This window comes from Acanthaster planci, linkage group LG19, assembly GCF_054643075.1.
Source record: "Acanthaster planci isolate LZ-2023a linkage group LG19, COTS_SCS, whole genome shotgun sequence".
Taxonomy (NCBI): Eukaryota; Metazoa; Echinodermata; class Asteroidea; order Valvatida; family Acanthasteridae; genus Acanthaster; species Acanthaster planci.
In genome coordinates, this window is record NC_141795.1 from 10,580,942 (window position 1) to 10,598,474 (window position 17,533).

Sequence of the window (17,533 nt, forward strand, 5' to 3'; positions counted from 1 at the left end):
TCAGGTGAATAGCGTCATCTATCACATCAATTGAACGCTCACTCGAGTGAATGATTCTGGCCTCTGTGACAAGCCCTTTCCGGCTTCTGGGCTGCAGCCAGACATCATCATCCCTGATGTTCCCCTCTGTGAACCAGTACTTGTTTGGCCATTGCTTACCGGTATACGTGTATGTCGATAATCTACCCCTTGGTAGATTCAACCCCTCCTGGATGGCCTGAACTGCCACCTCTTGTGTACATGTATCTACCTGTCTAGTGATGCAAGTGACAATGCATGTAGAGTGAGCAGATATGCACTACAGTTCCTGGCGGTTGATGTCTTGGTCTTGTGTTGCTCCTTGAGGTCACATGTAAACAATTCACCATCCCATTACATTCCTCCCGCCTCTTCAACTTTCTCTCTGTAGTGCTTTCCATGTTGCTCCTTCATGGCTATGTGTAGCTTTCCCAACATTTTAGACCCTACGAGGCCGTTCTGATGGCCGGATGCAGAGTTACATGAAGAGATTAGCGTCCACACTTGGTTGAGCTGCACCCCAAGGATCTCAACCTCTCAACCTCAGCATATCTGACATAGGGAATCTTGAGTCCATTGGCTCCATAGACCCCTAACCGTCTCCTGAAATCTTCCCATATGGGTACACAAGCTTTCAGGTGTTGATAGAGGGTGTCTGGCAGAACAAACACTTCACTTCCAGTATGCAATATGAAGGGCATCTCCTCATACACTAATATGGTGACTTCTGGACTGCTGGTAACTGCTCTGTCAAACACCTCCTGTCTAGTTACATGTATACTTGGTGAGCTATCCTTCCCCTCCACCATTTGGCAACTTACAATAGAGGGCGGGCATTTGGAGACTTTGTGCTGGTCTTTGGAGATGAATCCTTGGTGGCGGGCGTGAAGCTTGTTGCATTGGTGATCAGGGTGAGGGGACATGTCCAGTTGCTTTCAGGTGTAGATGTCTGGCCACCCCTGGTTGGTCGATGGCTCTGTCCAATCGGTCTTGGGTTACGCCAATCACTGGGGCAAAAACATTTCATGTGGCCCAACCCACTGCATGAATAGCACGTCAGGCCACTGAATTTCCGCATGGCTCCCATGGATGGAACTGGCTGAGGGCCTCGTAGCACATGAGCCAACTGCTGGCAGAGCTTATCCACAGCTGCCTGGGTTGCTTAAAGCTGTTCTGCCTGCTGGTCCAGACACTGCTGAAGTTGTCCATAGTCCAAGCTTACACAGGCAGACACAGTCCCTGGCACAGGCGGTGATGGGCTCTCCCATGCCAAAACTTTGCTAAGGAATGTAGCAAAGCTTACGTCCTGGTGTTCCTGGACATACTGTGGTACATCTCACTGCAGCGCATGATCAGCTAGGCCAGCAGCAAACCTCTCGCACAAACTGGTGTCTTTGTTCTGCATGTGGGGACAGTCCTTGGGTGATGCGAGCTCTACCCATCAAAGGAGTTTCATGAGCATTGTTGTCTTCTGTAGAAGTCACTCAATCTGGTAAGTGGTGTCTCATGGCAAGCATATGTTGTCAAAATCCACCACAACCAGCTTGGTAACTTTCCCCTTGCTCTCCAGCTAACTGTACTTTATGGAACAAACATGATGAGTTTGCCATCATTGTTCAACACAACAGATTAGCACTTCGCATTACTTTTGATCAAAGGCAGACGCTATAATATAGTACGTAAACACAATCTCCCTCCATAGCATTTTTATTTTGACGCGTCAAGAATCAATACCTCGAATGCATTTTTTTCTCGGAAAATACTGCCAATTTCCTACAAGTACATGTAGTTCCGTATTTTTTCCTACATCCAGATTGTTTGAAATAAAACTTCTCTTCTGCTGCTTCTAAAACTACTTCTGTGTTCTACATTTTCAAACAAAACAAGTTTAGTTAAAGGTGAAATGTATGCTAGATTTCTGTTTTGAACTTCCGACATTTTTGAAAGGTTTGTCAAAAATCAACCAAAAAATACAGGGTGGTGGGTCATTCTGCACATGTGATTCCAAATACTTTATTCATAACAGTCCTTTAAACGTTTGCATCTATTATGTACCGGTATATTCAATCAAAACTCTACGATTTGGGGATTATTAAAAACTAGCATAAAGGAACAAACTACCTGTACTCATCCAGATCAGGAAATTTGGAGTCTTTATAATTCCCTTCAGGGTCTGGATAGGTTATTGTAGTTTTCTTGATGATGCAGGATGGCAATCTTACTCAGTTATGACAGCCTAGGAATCCCTAACACCATCTGTCAACCTGGCGGTAGGACACATGGCGATATTTGCTGGATAAAAGATGTAAAAAGGGGGCAATTATATATATGTAAATTTAGACGATAATCTAGAAATTAGAAACAGAAAATGGAAGGAATGATATCAGGTCAGTTTACATGGTACACAGAAAAATGCAATTTTTTTTTTCAATTTGATTTTTAGATGCACCCATATTTAGGTTTATTTAAATGAAGGAGAAGAGTTTCTTTAGAGTCATTACCTTACTTTGTCTCCCTCCACTGCCTGTGCGCCATACTGTTGTCGGAACTGAAAATAGGCAGTTTCTAATGTGCCTGGATTGAGGCAAGTAGCCTCATACCAGGGATGGTCTGTGAAGCACTGAACTGTCATGGGATCAATGCCTGTGTGGAAGAATTTGGCTTGGAACACATCCATCTCCTTGCAGCACTTACAATCCTCAACATTCTCCATTATAACTCACTGACCTCAGGAACATCTGTGTAATGAAATATAATTACATGCATCAGAGATAACAGTGGCTATCTAGTGACGAGTCGCCATAAAAGTTCAACTTTGTAAACAAGTTAGATAAGATAGACTTACTAGAAAATTTTTTTTCAAACTGTCCCCCCCCATTCTTCCTGTGCAACACTGCTGACAGTTGCATCCATGATGTTGACTCTACGGTACAAATTTAACAGAAAGAAAATACATACATGTACAAACACACTTGCCGCCTGAAGAGTAGCCACAAAACATGGAATTAAAATGACAGCTCGTACCTGACATACCAAAGAAATTAAAAGATTGTACTTGATAATACCCTCACGAGAATTAGTAACAACAGTAAAGTGTTTTGCAAATAACCAATAAATGTGTTCAGAAGTAAGCAAATCCTTGGCAGTCTGTCATTTCAAGATTAATTTTTAAAGTAAAACTGGAGAAAGCTGCAATATTCATGTGAGCAATTTTACCACTTTATGCCATGTATGCAGTGTCAAGAACACGTCACACTGAAAGCCCAACCCCTTTTGTCCATATATATAGCTTAAAAGTTTTTTGTCAAAGGTCTTAGGATTTAAGGTTATTAATTATGTATGTAAGCCTAATCGACACAGTTAGATGCTTATTTTCAAAGAATTTGCAATAACTAACAAATTCTGGTGAAGGGTGTTTAAGTTAAATCTTTCATGAAAAAATACCTCTGCAAATTATCAATAATTTTTCCAGTACAATTGCAAAATTATATATTATCAGTTGTTAAGAGATGATTTTCATCCGCTGGTACATGTACTGTTGATTCATCTGCCATGCTGACCATACTGGCCTCAGTTCCACTTGTTTCGTCGGGTCTCACTGCCAAGGGCTCAAAATGGTAAGGCTCGGTAACTTCATCACCAGATTCATTTTTACTATGGGTATTTTTAAACAGACTTCATAGAATGTCTACAAGAATGACTCCATAGAATTTCTATGGGGTCTTTTAACTTTTTTTAACTGCGTTAGTCAAACCACAAAAGAAAAGCTACACCAATAACTAACACTCTGATAGTTAGAGATAATTTTTTCTTCGTTACGAAATTTTAAAGGTGTTAAAAATTTTGGTTGGTCGGGTTGGGGTTTAAAAGGTGCTTGCACTGGGGATTCGACAGGTGGGTTTGGGTTGGGGTTGTGGTAAACTCGCTACACCCTCTGTAAAGTCAACATCTGTTCCTGGAGGGTGCTCTGGAGAGGGGTTGGGTGAATTTTGCTAGAGGTCACAATTTGCAAGTTGTTGTTGTAACCCTCAAATATCCCTATTCTCAAGTCCATGTCAGAAGGAAGCAGGTACAACCCCAGTTTAACCACAAAGTTCAAAGGAATTTGGCATACTGTAGGGAGTCCTGATATTGGTTGATCGACTATTCTAGACAGGGTTTTGAGTTGATGAGATTTTCCACAGTGGTGATAAATTGTTGAGCATCTAATCCAGCGGTGGGTGCCAACACGCTGGATTTTGTTTGAGCTTGTGCTCATAACAACGCATACACGTAAGCCCTTATGGATTCATTGACTTTTGTGATGCCTATATCTGTAAAACTCAATGTTTTGGACACAAAATCCCACCAGGCATTTACGACGGCTTCAGACTGCTCTATCCAAGTCATGGTATAAGTACTCTCGTGGCCAGATCCTTTCGGCGGTTTGGCCCTCCTGAATCTCATGTGTGTGGCTCCGGTATAAGTGCCGTTAGGAATGTATAAATTGTGACTGTCATAGTTTTACCAGGAACAGGAACATAGCCCATGCCTCCATGTCATCGTAATAAAAACCAGTGGCCAAACTATTTGACACGTTGTCGCGCATTTGTTTAAAAGACTTTTTTCACTTACGTTAAAAAGGCGACAGGTGTCAACAAATGCTCTGTCGTCTTATGTTGTGTAAGATTTTTCGAAAAGTAAAATACAAGCAAAATTGAAACAATGCCGATACATAAGATCCCAACCGTCACTACAAGCAGTTGAGATGAAAATTTAAATTGGTTTTGATAAATCTTAAATTGCGGTTGGGGCAAGAAGTTTAAAAACTGCTCAATTTGGCAAAAGGTAGACTAGTTCCCGACGTTATCTATAAAGGAAAAGTAAATGTAAATTAAACACCAGTGACAACTACCACAACGGTCAGTCTCCAGACTTAGTGTGTTGCGTTTTAACAGAGGATAATAATAAAAAAGCCAAGTGATATGGCAAAAGCACTTAAAACCAAAAAAGTAAGTAGCTTCAATTTCTTGGTGAGGAACGGCAGGGCAGAAGTCATTAACAATAGAGGTGCTGGCGTTTTTATTGAGTTGGAAGTTTTGTAAAGCTTTTTCTAAAGCTTCTTAGAAAGAATTCATGACTGAAGTAAACAAAGAATCACAAAGCCTTACAGACTCAAAAAAATTGGCCCAGCGATATTTTACCCAGCGGGACCTTTACCTGAGCGTTTACCCTGATCTACCATCCCCAAAGAAGAAACAGAGCTATACAGACTCCAAATAATTGACGACATCAAATCTATCATATTGGCAGAGCAAGAAAAATGAGAAACAACATAAAAAAATCAACGTTTGTTGATAGCAATAAATTACGTGGAATATCGAATCCAAACCTTAGGTGTGCTGTTGGCAGCTGTGGGCATACCAGCCATGTTGGGTGTTTTGAGCACTTCTTTGTGATTATTGATGGAAGGGGTTGCTTTTGGTGTGTTTGGTGCATATGTTCTGTTAAAATATGCCAATAAACGATTGCAGGTAAAGTCCAAAAAGACGACCAACTAAGAGTGCTAGCCGATGCCAAACTAAATACGATAGACGCATAACATATCCCATGCCATTAACGACGGACACATCTCTTGTGAAAAATTTTTGTTAATTACATCAGAGCTCTGAAAGTTTAAGGAACTCAAAGAACAAATTACATGTAGATTGGGAACGAGTACAAAACTGTCCGGAAAAAAAGAAATAAAAGCAAAGAAGACAATGAAATCGAACAATGTGCAAAATTATGGTGAGAGAAATGTTCAACAAGGCAAAAAAATGTCTGGTAGCAGTGATAGAGAGGGTAAGCCCTGAAAAAGCAGCTTGGAAAAAGCTTTGTGAAACACAAGAAGTTACGATAAAAAAAACGCCCGGTGTAATATTTTGAAACACTGCCAAACTGTAGTAAAATTTACAGCAAAGCAAGGGTTCCTCCTTACCTGGAGACCGTTTGAAAGTTCCATGCAGTAACCTAGAATGGGGGGGGGATTTCTCTTGGTCTGAGGTGTATATAAAGGATGTAAAACTGGTTATGATTTCTTTGATTTTGAAAAAAATTAACTGGGTAGGAACCTAGCGTTTGTTTATTTTTTTTAATGTTTTTTTTTACATTTTAACAAATTTTGATAGGTAAGCACCCAGTCACAAGTTAGCAATCTGCCCTTATATCGACCAGGAACTATACCGCACCACCACTTAGCCCCTCAACTTACCGAGTCCCTCAACGACACACTCACCACTCTGGACTTAGACACAGTCACACTAGGCTTGGTGACTTTAACCCTTGAACAGGATTCTCGACCCTTGACTCAGGATCAGCCCTTGATCAGGACAACTAAACCTTGCCTGCGCGCCCCTTTTATAGCTTCACGAGCCGGCCGCTGCTGCATCTACGCCTGCACGTGTGTGCTAAATGTGACCAGCAATGACTTCCGTTAACCAATCGCCCTACACACAAGGCAGAGCCTATGCGCCGCGATGGCTTAACACACAGCTTAACACGCCTAACATCTGCCTCTGTTACTGACAGACAAAATCTGTTGACGCCCGAGTATTTCAGCCAGGCCTGCAGCCTTGTAAAAAGAGCCCAGATTGTGTGGTGTTACATAGAATTCTTTTGTTCACGAACCTGGCCCAGTGTGCCACTGACCTCTTTTCAATAGGGGCCAGATTAGCACGCAGCAGTGCTGTGTGATTCATCGCTGTGTTAGTGGAGCGCTTTTTTCCCTGGTGGTAATCCATCCGCTCTAAATGCCCCAAACTGTGGTATACTGTTTCAAAACAAGGCTGGATTATCTCCACTTTTGAGAGTGAAAAAATGTCGGTAATGCCCAGCAGCCTGGTCTTTTGTTTCAAGTACATGTATGGTCTTTTGTTACAAGGCCCAGTTCCCTTTGTCCGAGTTCGGAGACCCTGGCCACGCATATAAAGCATATGTGTGCAGAACTGGAATCCCAGGCAGGAAGTGGTAAAAAAAATTAAAAGACAAAGGAAAGTCTTAGCTGTCACGACTGCTAGCCGAAACAGCTAAATATTGACAGATGTACAAAAGTCATCGTGATATTCTGAATGGGTTTATGCAAACATACTTGAAGAAAATGTGATTGTTCAAGTCGTAAAGGGATGATGGTTTAGGGTCGTTTCTTGCACTCTTAAACTCGTGCTGTACATCAGTTTTGATTTTCTCACCTTTTTATTTTTTACATTGAATATTTTTGACGGACCTAATACTTACAGATCTATTTAAAAATTACCACAGGAATCATTATTTTCCTGAAATTTTTAGGTGACTAAGGTTTACTGGTTGTTTTTGTCCATCAAAATTGCTGATGTTTGAAACTTTAATTAATCAACTCTGGGCATGGTCATCAGTGTTCCTGATACCAGTCATGACTCCCCTCATTTTATCAGACATTATTAATTCACTCACCATTGTTATTATAGGAAAACGAACCCACCAAGTTTATTGTTATCTAATGGCTTATATTTTATAGAACCTGTCACACTGTTTTACAACTGACTGTCACACCTTGACACATATGATACAGACAATTCTACTCAGTTCTGCTATTTGATTGCCTGACTTGTGGTGCCACACCACACCAGTTGGCATCTGGCAGGGTTAGGTTTAGGTAACAAACACCAAGGAAACAATTGTACATGTACATGCATCAGTTTTAATGAGCAACTCTAGCACACAGGTTACACTGTATACTTAATCCATACAAGCACTTTTTGGTGGGAATTTCAAAGTGGGTTGAAATAGGCACCTTCGCAGCTCATTTATTGACAAACAAATTTTTCAGCTACTTGCATCGATTTGATGAGGAGTTAGAGCAGATTGACATCATCCAGGGCATGAAGGGGAGGAAAGGACGGCAACATGCAACAAGGGAAGATATCATCAAAAGTACCTTGAAGACAGAGCAGAGGCTGTTCAATACATGTGGGTTAGGTGAGTATTTCTGCCCAAAACATTTTTTCTGTGGCAAGTACTGTGGTGCGATGTCACAGCATAATAAGGGAGCAATTTCCCAAAGTTTATCGTGGTAAATATGTGTTTGAGTGACCCGATGAAATAAATAATAGAACGACCAGTTCTTGTTTAATTACAGACACTCAGAAGTGTGGAGAATTTGTCTAAATTATTTGAGAAATCAACTTTATCATCAAGTATACAGCAGTGAGTCACAGTCAGAATTACAGTAGACAATTAAGTATGTGTCCCAGTTAAAGTCCCAGCAGTTGTTGACAATATCCCGGCAAAAAGATGTCATCAAAAGATCCCATTCAGAACTTGTAGAATGCGAAGATGATGTAACAATGATGTAAAAGAAAGATCAATTGATCGATTGATCAATCCCCATATGCAAGTCTCAGTAGGCACAGTTACATTACTGCCTACAAGACAAGAAAAGACAAAAATGTACCTTATCAAATAGGATGACTGTACACACAATGCCAGCACAGACGCGGCAACTTGGATGCGCTGTGCATTTAAAAACATGCTTGTACGTGTGCAAATGCATGAATGGCGACTCGGGTCAAAAGTTATGAGCGAATGCCCTCAAGATACAAATTCCAAACAAATATGAAACAAGGCACACTCAACAACTTAATGTTCTGGAGATGTACATGTAGGCACCCTTTATCAGCACATTCCCATGCTACCCAAACAGGTGGAGAGGTCAAAATTGAACAATTCTCCAAGGGAGAAATTGCAACTGCCATCACCGACAGATTGAGAGTGAACAGCTAGTGACCGTTCTCGCAAGCCCTACTCCATACGAACACAGCGCCGAAATCCTATAAAATATAACTGCACCCACATAAAATGTATCGTAAATTGATAATTCCAGAAAATAATGAAATTCTATAAAATATACTTTCAAAACACTGATGTAGTTTTAAATATCATATAATGCGGAATGTTCAAGAAAAACCATCCAAAATTATAGGTCTATGTAAGTGGCGAGACGACTTACATGTACCGGTATGTGTAAACCCATACCACATACATGTATGCATGTGCACAACACAAGGTCACACCACTAGCTAAGGTCATTCTTAGTACCTGTATAGCCCTGTATCTAGGGAATTGGGCAACGGAAGAAAGTTATGTGTCGTCACATAATTTGTTTTTATTTATTTGGTGTAACAGAGACCATATATCACACAGCCCTGTGAGACTGATAGACAGTTGATTTCTGGCTTTGAATCTTACCTTCTGACTAGCCAAAGAAAATAAAGCATTCCCAGGATGTTCTACTGACATGTAATTCTTAGACGAATATTTCATGCGGTCTATTATATGTCCATGGAAAGTACACATTTGGAATGTCCTGTTTACTTTTCCTTTACAAGTGAGACGGTAAGTGTGCCCCAAGTCCTGAAATTAACTGAAGGAACCTTCTGGGTGTCACAATTGAAAAATGCAAATTTCTCAAGTTTTTCTACAAGTTGAGTTAGATGCAGAATATGGAGGGTCGTCGAGTATCAGGGCCCAGTCTGATGAGGCTGGACACCACATCAGTTCATCAAAACAATAAAAAGTCGTGTTTGTGATTTTCTTTTATTCAGAGGATATTTATTAAAAATTGAAAATTAAAAGCGCTAAAACACAGCCTAATATTTCTGTGAAGGTTGCTCTGTAATGTTCAACATTATGTGAGTATATTTTGTTCTTGCATACAGAGGCACCTGATTTGGTTGACCAAAAAAACCTGGCTCGCTTTTTGGAGTGGGACGGCACTGCAAAAGATGTAAGCGTAATTAAAATGAAAAAAGTGGTTGCCAGGGCGCTAGGCACCGAGGAAAGTATCACGTCATAAAGGTCATCCAGCATGACGAAATGGTGAAGATTATGAGGTAACATCTTCCTTAGAGGTGAATGTAAACACAGTGGATATGTTTATGCCTAACCTAGGCACTTCCCACCTTTTAAAACTAGGTTTTAAAATTACAGAAACTTTATAGTAAGGCTTTATGAAAGTAAGCTTTAAGTATGATGTCACAATGTTTTGGTACTGTAGCTGAGTTCAATTTTGCTACATGAATCTTTTTTTTTCACTTCAGGAACAGCCTGGTTTTGCCATGGGACATTACACTTATTTATGCAAAGAAGTTCAAGAAAAATATGGAAATCTTTCTTTTTTCAACCAATTTAATATTTAATTTTAGCAAATGCATGTAAGCAAGAACGTAATTATGTCAATTGTGATACAAAAGTTGAGGGATTTTTTAAGGCAAAGGGAATACACAGGAATATTCTACTGTTAGAATGTGACTGCCAAAAGGATGAGGTGCAAACTTCTCACTTTTTAAGTGTTCCTCCTTTCTGGTTTACAACTGCTTTATTTACAAAACTTTATACATAGGCATAAAAAGAAAATGATTTAATCAAGGATTTCATTAAATTGCAGGCAAAATGAAGTTTATAATCAATTGTTAAATTGCCTTTGTTTTCTGATTCTCAGTTACAAAAAAATCAAATTCAAGTTCAATCAGTGAAATACAAAATCATTTCGACCCTGTACAAATCATTTCAGGCTCCTTACAATCACAGATGATTACAGTTTGTCATAAAAATACAGTGTATACATCCCTTATAGTTACTCTCGCAGAGTTTGTCAACTCTTGTTCACTCAATTCTCAGCACTGCACTCAGGTATTTGTAGAGTTTCTGTCATCCAAGTCAATTTGTGACACCGAGTAGCACGGGTAGCAGGGTAGTTGTGATTGACACCAAGAGTGACCACGGACCATCTAAATTTAAAGAAATGGCCAAACCGTACAAGTACTACATTTCTAATTTGACAAAAAAGGTAAGTTCCTGACTGTAATTCAAACTTCAAAATAATCCTTAATAACTTTGGACTAAATTACACAGCTGAATACTTCACCCTTGACAAATATAACTAAAATCAAATCAAATTGCATCTACAAATTCTATTGATTTTTCAGTGAAGGAGAGGAACTTTATCTTCTGACAACAAAAAATGAACTTAAAATAATTTGCCAAAATAAATGGGTATTTACACTCGGGAATTTCTTCAGTGGATTGTACATAAAGTGTTGAGTTTTGCTCCACTGCTGGCCTTGACAACAAAATCTGGGTTTTCTTTGGTTCTATCATAACCATGGCAGGTTATTTGTTATTAGGACTCTGCCAGTAGTGGGAACGCAGACAGATCAACTAAACAGAAAAGAACTGTTTTTATATTTGTCACTGGTCAACTGGCCTCTGGCATTAATGAACACAAAAAAAACATTTCAGATATTTATAATTTGGCAGTATGGTTTCAAATAAATACAATAGAATCAGCCTAACAAGTTTCTTGGCTGTATTTTACAATCCAATTAGCTCATGGCTCTAGCCAGCAAATCACTGACTCAAGTGCCATCTTTGACCAGTTTGGTCGACAATCATTACTACATCTACAATTATACAGCATCATAAGCAGTAAATTATACAATAACAGAATTACAGGAATTACAGGCACGGCTGAGATTAGAAAATAAACTTACAGAATTTGTCAAGATATCCATGTGTTTCAGTAGTGGCACTCAACTGTATTTTAACTCGTATGCGCAACAGAAACAAATCAAAACGGCATGTTGCTTTTACCAACACCCAGTCGCAAAACCTCCACAGGCAAGAGTGGGCTCTAGTTTTTATAGAAAGTGCCCGACCCAATTTTCAAAGAAATGTAAGGGAGTGGCCCTCCCTTCTGTAGCGATGCATGTAATTCAAATTTAAATGACTCTAATCTACGGGCACTTTGAGCTCTGCTCAAACATGACAAAAGAGTCCTGCTTAAGAAAAGAATAAGCCAAATTCTCAGTATGCAGTGAGCCATGAGCAAACACAAAGAAAGGAATTCTAATTAAATATCAAGAAGGCTTTTCATTACAATATTTTCCACATCACTTTCATTTCACACTTCACTCCAACAAGCTCAAGCTAATTTTTAAATAATAAAAGAAGCAGCTTTTTACCAGAACCTGGCTGACCTAATTTACTAAGCAAAAAAAGACACAGACACAGGTTCACCATCAATACTGGTTTATCGTTTAACACATTTGGATTGAACATTTAACTAACTAGTCAGGGGAGGGGAAAAAAATTTCCTTGTGGACTCCCATCTCTAATTGGGCTCGAAACAATACTTCTCTATCAGTGAAAGAAAACCAGTTACATGTACACTACACAAAAGACCTGCATGGAAGGACTCTGACTTTAGGGGTGCATACAATGAGAAAGTTCCTGAAGAAAACTCGTGGCCTCGTCAACATAAATCGGAAGGGGGAAAAGAACATTCCATTAAAATCTGAGGTGTTAAAGTAGTTACTTTCAATACACACCGCAAAACCAAAAATGAAAAATATTAAATTAAATTTTAAAAAATGTACATCTGCTCCTATTAGCTGTTGCCCTCTCCTCTCCAACATTAACTACAAGCAACTTGTCAGATATATTTTCCGGCTTTCTAAAATAGGATTTCTGGCCAAAATTAAACGGTAAAGGGTTAATGCCAGTTAGCATTGATGTATTTGGATGGCAAAATGGATGAATTCATAGAAAGTACCAAAGCCCGTTTTAAGAAAGAAGAACAAACCAAGCGGGGAGGTTTATAAGAGTTTTCAAAATTAGAATACATTAGATAAGACTTGAAAATAAACAACCACCTTTAAGCAGTAGAAATATTATCAACCCTGTAATACACAGGAGTGTGAAATCTCCAATTTTTAGCAGATTTCAGCTTCTTTCTTGAGTATACCAGATTTTCCTTGTTTGGCTTCCTTGCGCAAGTGCCAATTTTTGTTCCTTTCCTTCTCTTCCCCTCTTCTTCCCTCCCCCTGGACTCCCCCCCTCTCTCTCTCCTTTCTGTCCTCTTTTTCTGACGCAGCGAGTGGAAACACAGTTGTGGCGCCGTAATGCAAATGAATGAATATATTGGTATTACTAGACTGGCATTACTATTCTGCAACGTCTCCGTTTATGCCTTGGATGCGGAGGCCGCACAGACATAAATTATTTATGTCTATGGGAGGCCATAAGTTATTTACTTCGCGCCCTCTTGTGTCCGCTTATTACTGTGAGATCAGAAATCCTGACTTCACGAATCTGCCAGCTGTTTGTAAACAGCGATTGCAATCGTTATCAGCCAATCAAATTGCTGGACTTGTTTTTACATCGTTTATGCAGTACTTCAGGTATGAACAGTGTAAAAACAAGTCCAGAATACACCAGAGAGCATCTAGAATTCAAAATTTTCTGGCACCTTAAGGCTGGCTCTGGACCCCACACCATATCCACCTTGACTAGAAGTACCCCCCTCAAAGGATGAACAGAGCCAGTTGGTCCGCAGTACCCTCAGTACCGCCATCTTGTTTCGACTGACGCGACACGCTTAGACAGTCTAGCAGTACTAGTGTATCCTGGCTACCAGTACTACTAGCATGCATGATGTACTGCCTAGTGCATGCTAGTTTAAGCTCTACAGTTTCCGTGCATACGTGCATTCTCAGGCTTTAGGCTGTCTAGCCAAGGTCTTTCATTCAGATGGTACAGCTTTGAAGAAGGCGAGAGAATGGCTGACTCATCACCATGTTCATGGCGAATTAAGCAAAAATGCGGGGTGTTCTCACAACAGAAAAACTTGCCCAAGAGGTACATTTTTTCCATTTTCCTTTGAAGCCAAGCAGGCGAGTGCAACTATGGATGACCGTATTTACCCGGTAAGCGTTGAGAATTTGCGTCTTAACGTCTGAATGTTAGGTGTAATTCCCGTAAACAGGGCCAGACTTAAAGGCCTAATCTTTCATCATATATTGGACCCTGTCCCGATTGACGGGGATTTCTTTCAAACAAGCTTTTTATGTTAATGACAGAGAGCAAGCCACACTACCAATGATTCCCCACAAGTAGGGCCAGGCGTAACGCTACTTCAATACTTGTCCTAACATGGGCTACTATTTTATTTCAACCTCTAACTTAGAGTCCAAGTAAGTCATGTAAGTAGGCCCAGGAACAGACACTTTTCAAGTCATTCAAAGTACAAGATATACGTAGCCAAACTAAAAGCTTTAGCGAGGGATGAGCACACGTAACCACGTCAGGGAACAAACCACAATCTAGCGACAATGCCAGACTGTGCACATGTTGCTCGATTATGAAACGACGATTTTGAACTATTTTTAGATCACAGTTCGTAGATGGCATCAATCTCTTTATCAGCCAAACATGTCAATACAAAGTGCTCGGATCAAGGAGATTTTTCAGTCAAATCTTGTGCTGAATTCTGAGTAGGCAAGTCCAATCCACCAATAGAAACATTTACCCAACAAAAATAAAGCTTTACTGAAGTTTACCTCATGCGTGAAAATGTTACCATTAAAAATCTCCATCGAGTCTCTGTGGCAAATTTAATGTTTACCATAATTTGACCATAGACACTAACGGTTAAGGGCAAATGGCGGCCGTGTTGACTGCGGGCAAGTCAAATCTTATCTTCCAAAGATTTTGCAGGAAAATTACATCATCATGTGACCTGATTAAAATGTTTTTTATATAGTTGCTAGAACTTACATTTGGAACTCAGTTTTTATTATGTTGGGTCTTTCTCTTAAAAATAATGAAATTTCGGGAGTCAGTAGTGATTTTGGGACATACATGTAAGTTGATGGACAGTTTTTTAGTTTTGATGGATGCCACTATTGATGTGGATGGCATTACAAAAAAAAATGTATTGATGATAGCACATTTTTTGCATGATTGGTCAATCAACCTTGTTGGCATTATCCCTTAATTTTGTTTTTATTCTATGAAATACATGTACAGGCGTGATGGCTCCCCTTGGAAACCAGGTAAATCCAACAGAATGTGTGCTTGCCATTTTGAGGATAGGAAGAAGTGTAACAAACCCTTCCTGAACACAGGAGGTGACTACAGTAAGGAAATCAACGAATATAAGACGCAGGTACCTGTTTCTACTCCAGTAGTATCTGCTGATCACAACTACATGTACATCTCGGGCCAGCTGATCCCAAAGTAGAAAACTGAGAAAGTGCATGTGCACAGACAGATTCAAGCCACTTTTCCTGAACAGGATACATGCACCTGCACTGGCCCAGGAGCTCATGCATGAACTGCTGTCCATACTATGTATTGTTACGTGACTGGTACCGAGGCTAGTACCTAGACATCTTTCTACAAGGAACCCTGTATTGGACACACAGAGACAAAAGACCAGTGCATGGCACCAGATGCTATGCTGGGAAACCTCAAGTGCACATGTGGATTTCATGGGTGAGATGGCAAAGTCCAAGACCTGAAGGTGTACTAAGTGTGTTTCTCCTCTCACTGTTTTAACAAAGTCAAGGGGTATGAATTCTGAGAATTGTCTGCTGTTGTTTCTCATGAAACTGCGATTTGGTTTAGGAGTTTTGGTTTTTGCAGTATTCATAACAGCTTCAAGAGCTTTTCATTTTGTGCTGGAAAATCTGTCAAGATCAACTTTTGACTGGATCATTTGGCCGTCAGCATTAACAGTCCAGTCTTTGTTGCCATCTGCCTTTTCTGTGTACCCAAATGCCAGGTGTATCATAGATTGTTTTGAATTTAAAACTGAGAAACCGTCAACTGTGAAGAGACAGGTGCCGATGTATTCTCATTACAAAGGAACATACTTGTACATTTGTTAAGTATTGATTGGTATCTCTCCACATGGATTTATTTCTTTCTTGTCCAAGACTTTTCTGGAAGAACGGCAGACAAGTTACAAAAGAGTCTGGTATTTTGGATTTACTAGAGCCATGGGGTGTAATTGTAACCAGTTGCCTGTAGCAAGTCTTTGGTGTTCTATCATTGTATCACATACATGTAGTTGTCCACTATTACGGACCTACAGCAACTATTACTATTCAGCTATACAATGCATTCCTTTAATTGTACTGTGTACACTCTAGTGTGAATTGAGTATATTGTGACGCGACAGAGGGCGCTAGTCACTAGGCACGGTGCGAAGATATAGATGGCGCTCTGCCCAGTAACAGAGGCAGATGTTAGGCGCGCATAGCTGTGTGTTAAGCAAGCGCGGCGCATAGGCTCCGCCTTGTGCGTTGTGCGATAAGGCAGCGGAAGTCACTGCTTAGTCACGTGAGCACGTGCGCGGGCGTGGTCATAGCAGCGCGAAAGCTATAAAAGGCGCGCGTAGGCTACGCTTAGTGGTCCTGATAAAGGGCTGATCCTGAGGTAAGGGTCGAGAATCCTGTGCAAGGGTTAAAGTCACCTAGCCTAGTGTGACTGTGCCTAAGTCCGAGTGGTGCGTGTGCTGTTGAGGGGCTCGGTAGGTTGAGGGGCTGATTGGTGGTGCGGTATAGTTCCTGATAGGAGCTTGCGGTCGATGCAAGGGCGCATTGCTATCTCGTGACGTGAGTTGCGTGTAGCACAGCCCTGACAATAAGCCCGTAGACTTGCTAAAGTCCCTGATTCGGCACTGGATGCCCGCAATTAATTGTGGTGTTCGCTGCTCTGGGCGAAGTCCGGTCACGTATAATCACGCAGTTTCCCTGTCAATAGCGCCCTCTACTGGTGTATTGGTTGAGTGTGTTGATGAATAAACCAGCCGCTTGTGAATTGTTGTATATAAGTCAGGAGTCCAGGCGAAGTTTATTTCGAGTCAGGTCTGTCCGGGTTACGTCATTAAGTTTCGACCAATCAGATTAGCCATCATCTCGACGAAGACCAACTTTCTTGGGGGACGGTATACTTCGGTCCCAACGGACTCGTCCCTAGCCGCTCAGGGACTCTCCGGCGTGCCGTCCGACGCACCGCGCCTCGAGGAGGAGGGCGCCCTCGCCTTCTTCGGAGGGGCGCGGCGCCACAAATTGGTGTCAGAAGTGGGATCAGCCTCGAAGGTTTCGTCTACAGAGAGTTTTCAGTTCCAGTTTCCTGTGATTCGATTGGTCGATGCAGCAGCTACTGTGGGCATCAATTGCGTTAGCTTTGGTTTGCATTGTGTTGGCGGTCATTTCCTTTTGGTACGTTTGGCTTGTTCATCGAAGAGATAGGAGGTACTTTCGTTGGTTGAGGTCTGCAAGATTTGATCCGCCGTTTGAGTACGAGGTTGAAACAGCAGTATGAGTGGTAGCTCAAGTGAAGGGGACTTGCACAGGTCCCGGATGGAGGTTCAGTTGTTGCAATGGGAAAAGGCTCAGCAATTGGACAGAATCATGGAGTTAGAAGCAGCATTACGAGATGCTAAGGAAGCAGGATCGAGCCTGATTGGTAGACCTGGCCCAAGTGATGTGCAGAAGTCATTTGAGCACGTGAGAATTGATTCGGATGTTGTATTCCGGCTCCCTGGCCAAGATTTGGCTGGAAACAGGGAGGAGACGTCAGGGTATGGGTCGTTCAGAGCACCAGCACTGACTGAGTTGAAGACGCCAGAAGTCCATTGCAAGGAAGACGATGGTGGGCGCAGTTTAATTGA

The 17,533-nt window shown here is 41.0% G+C and overlaps 1 protein-coding gene, 1 long non-coding RNA gene and 1 pseudogene across 3 annotated transcripts in view; 2 read left to right on the forward strand and 1 right to left on the reverse strand.

Annotated features, from left to right (window-relative positions):
- tma16 (translation machinery associated 16 homolog) overlaps nt 1–10,477 on the forward strand; it is a 54,753-nt gene extending 44,276 nt beyond the window's left edge. For both annotated transcript variants that reach the window (XM_022240187.2, XM_022240188.2), the window contains exons 4-5: nt 7,844–7,992; nt 9,732–10,477. In XM_022240187.2, coding sequence (XP_022095879.2) covers nt 7,844–7,992; nt 9,732–9,868 — 286 coding nt within the window. In that variant the 3' untranslated portion in view covers nt 9,869–10,477. The remainder of the gene's footprint in view (nt 1–7,843; nt 7,993–9,731) is intronic.
- LOC147796025 (uncharacterized) lies at nt 2,172–15,153 on the reverse strand. The gene is made up of 3 exons (XR_015428406.1): nt 15,024–15,153; nt 2,520–2,756; nt 2,172–2,310 (listed from the first exon to the last, which is right to left on the reverse strand). It is a non-coding gene; the product is annotated as an uncharacterized LOC147796025 (long non-coding RNA).
- On the forward strand, nt 14,864–16,690 carry LOC147796026 (uncharacterized; annotated as a pseudogene).
- Nucleotides 16,691–17,533: the final 843 nt, after the last annotated feature.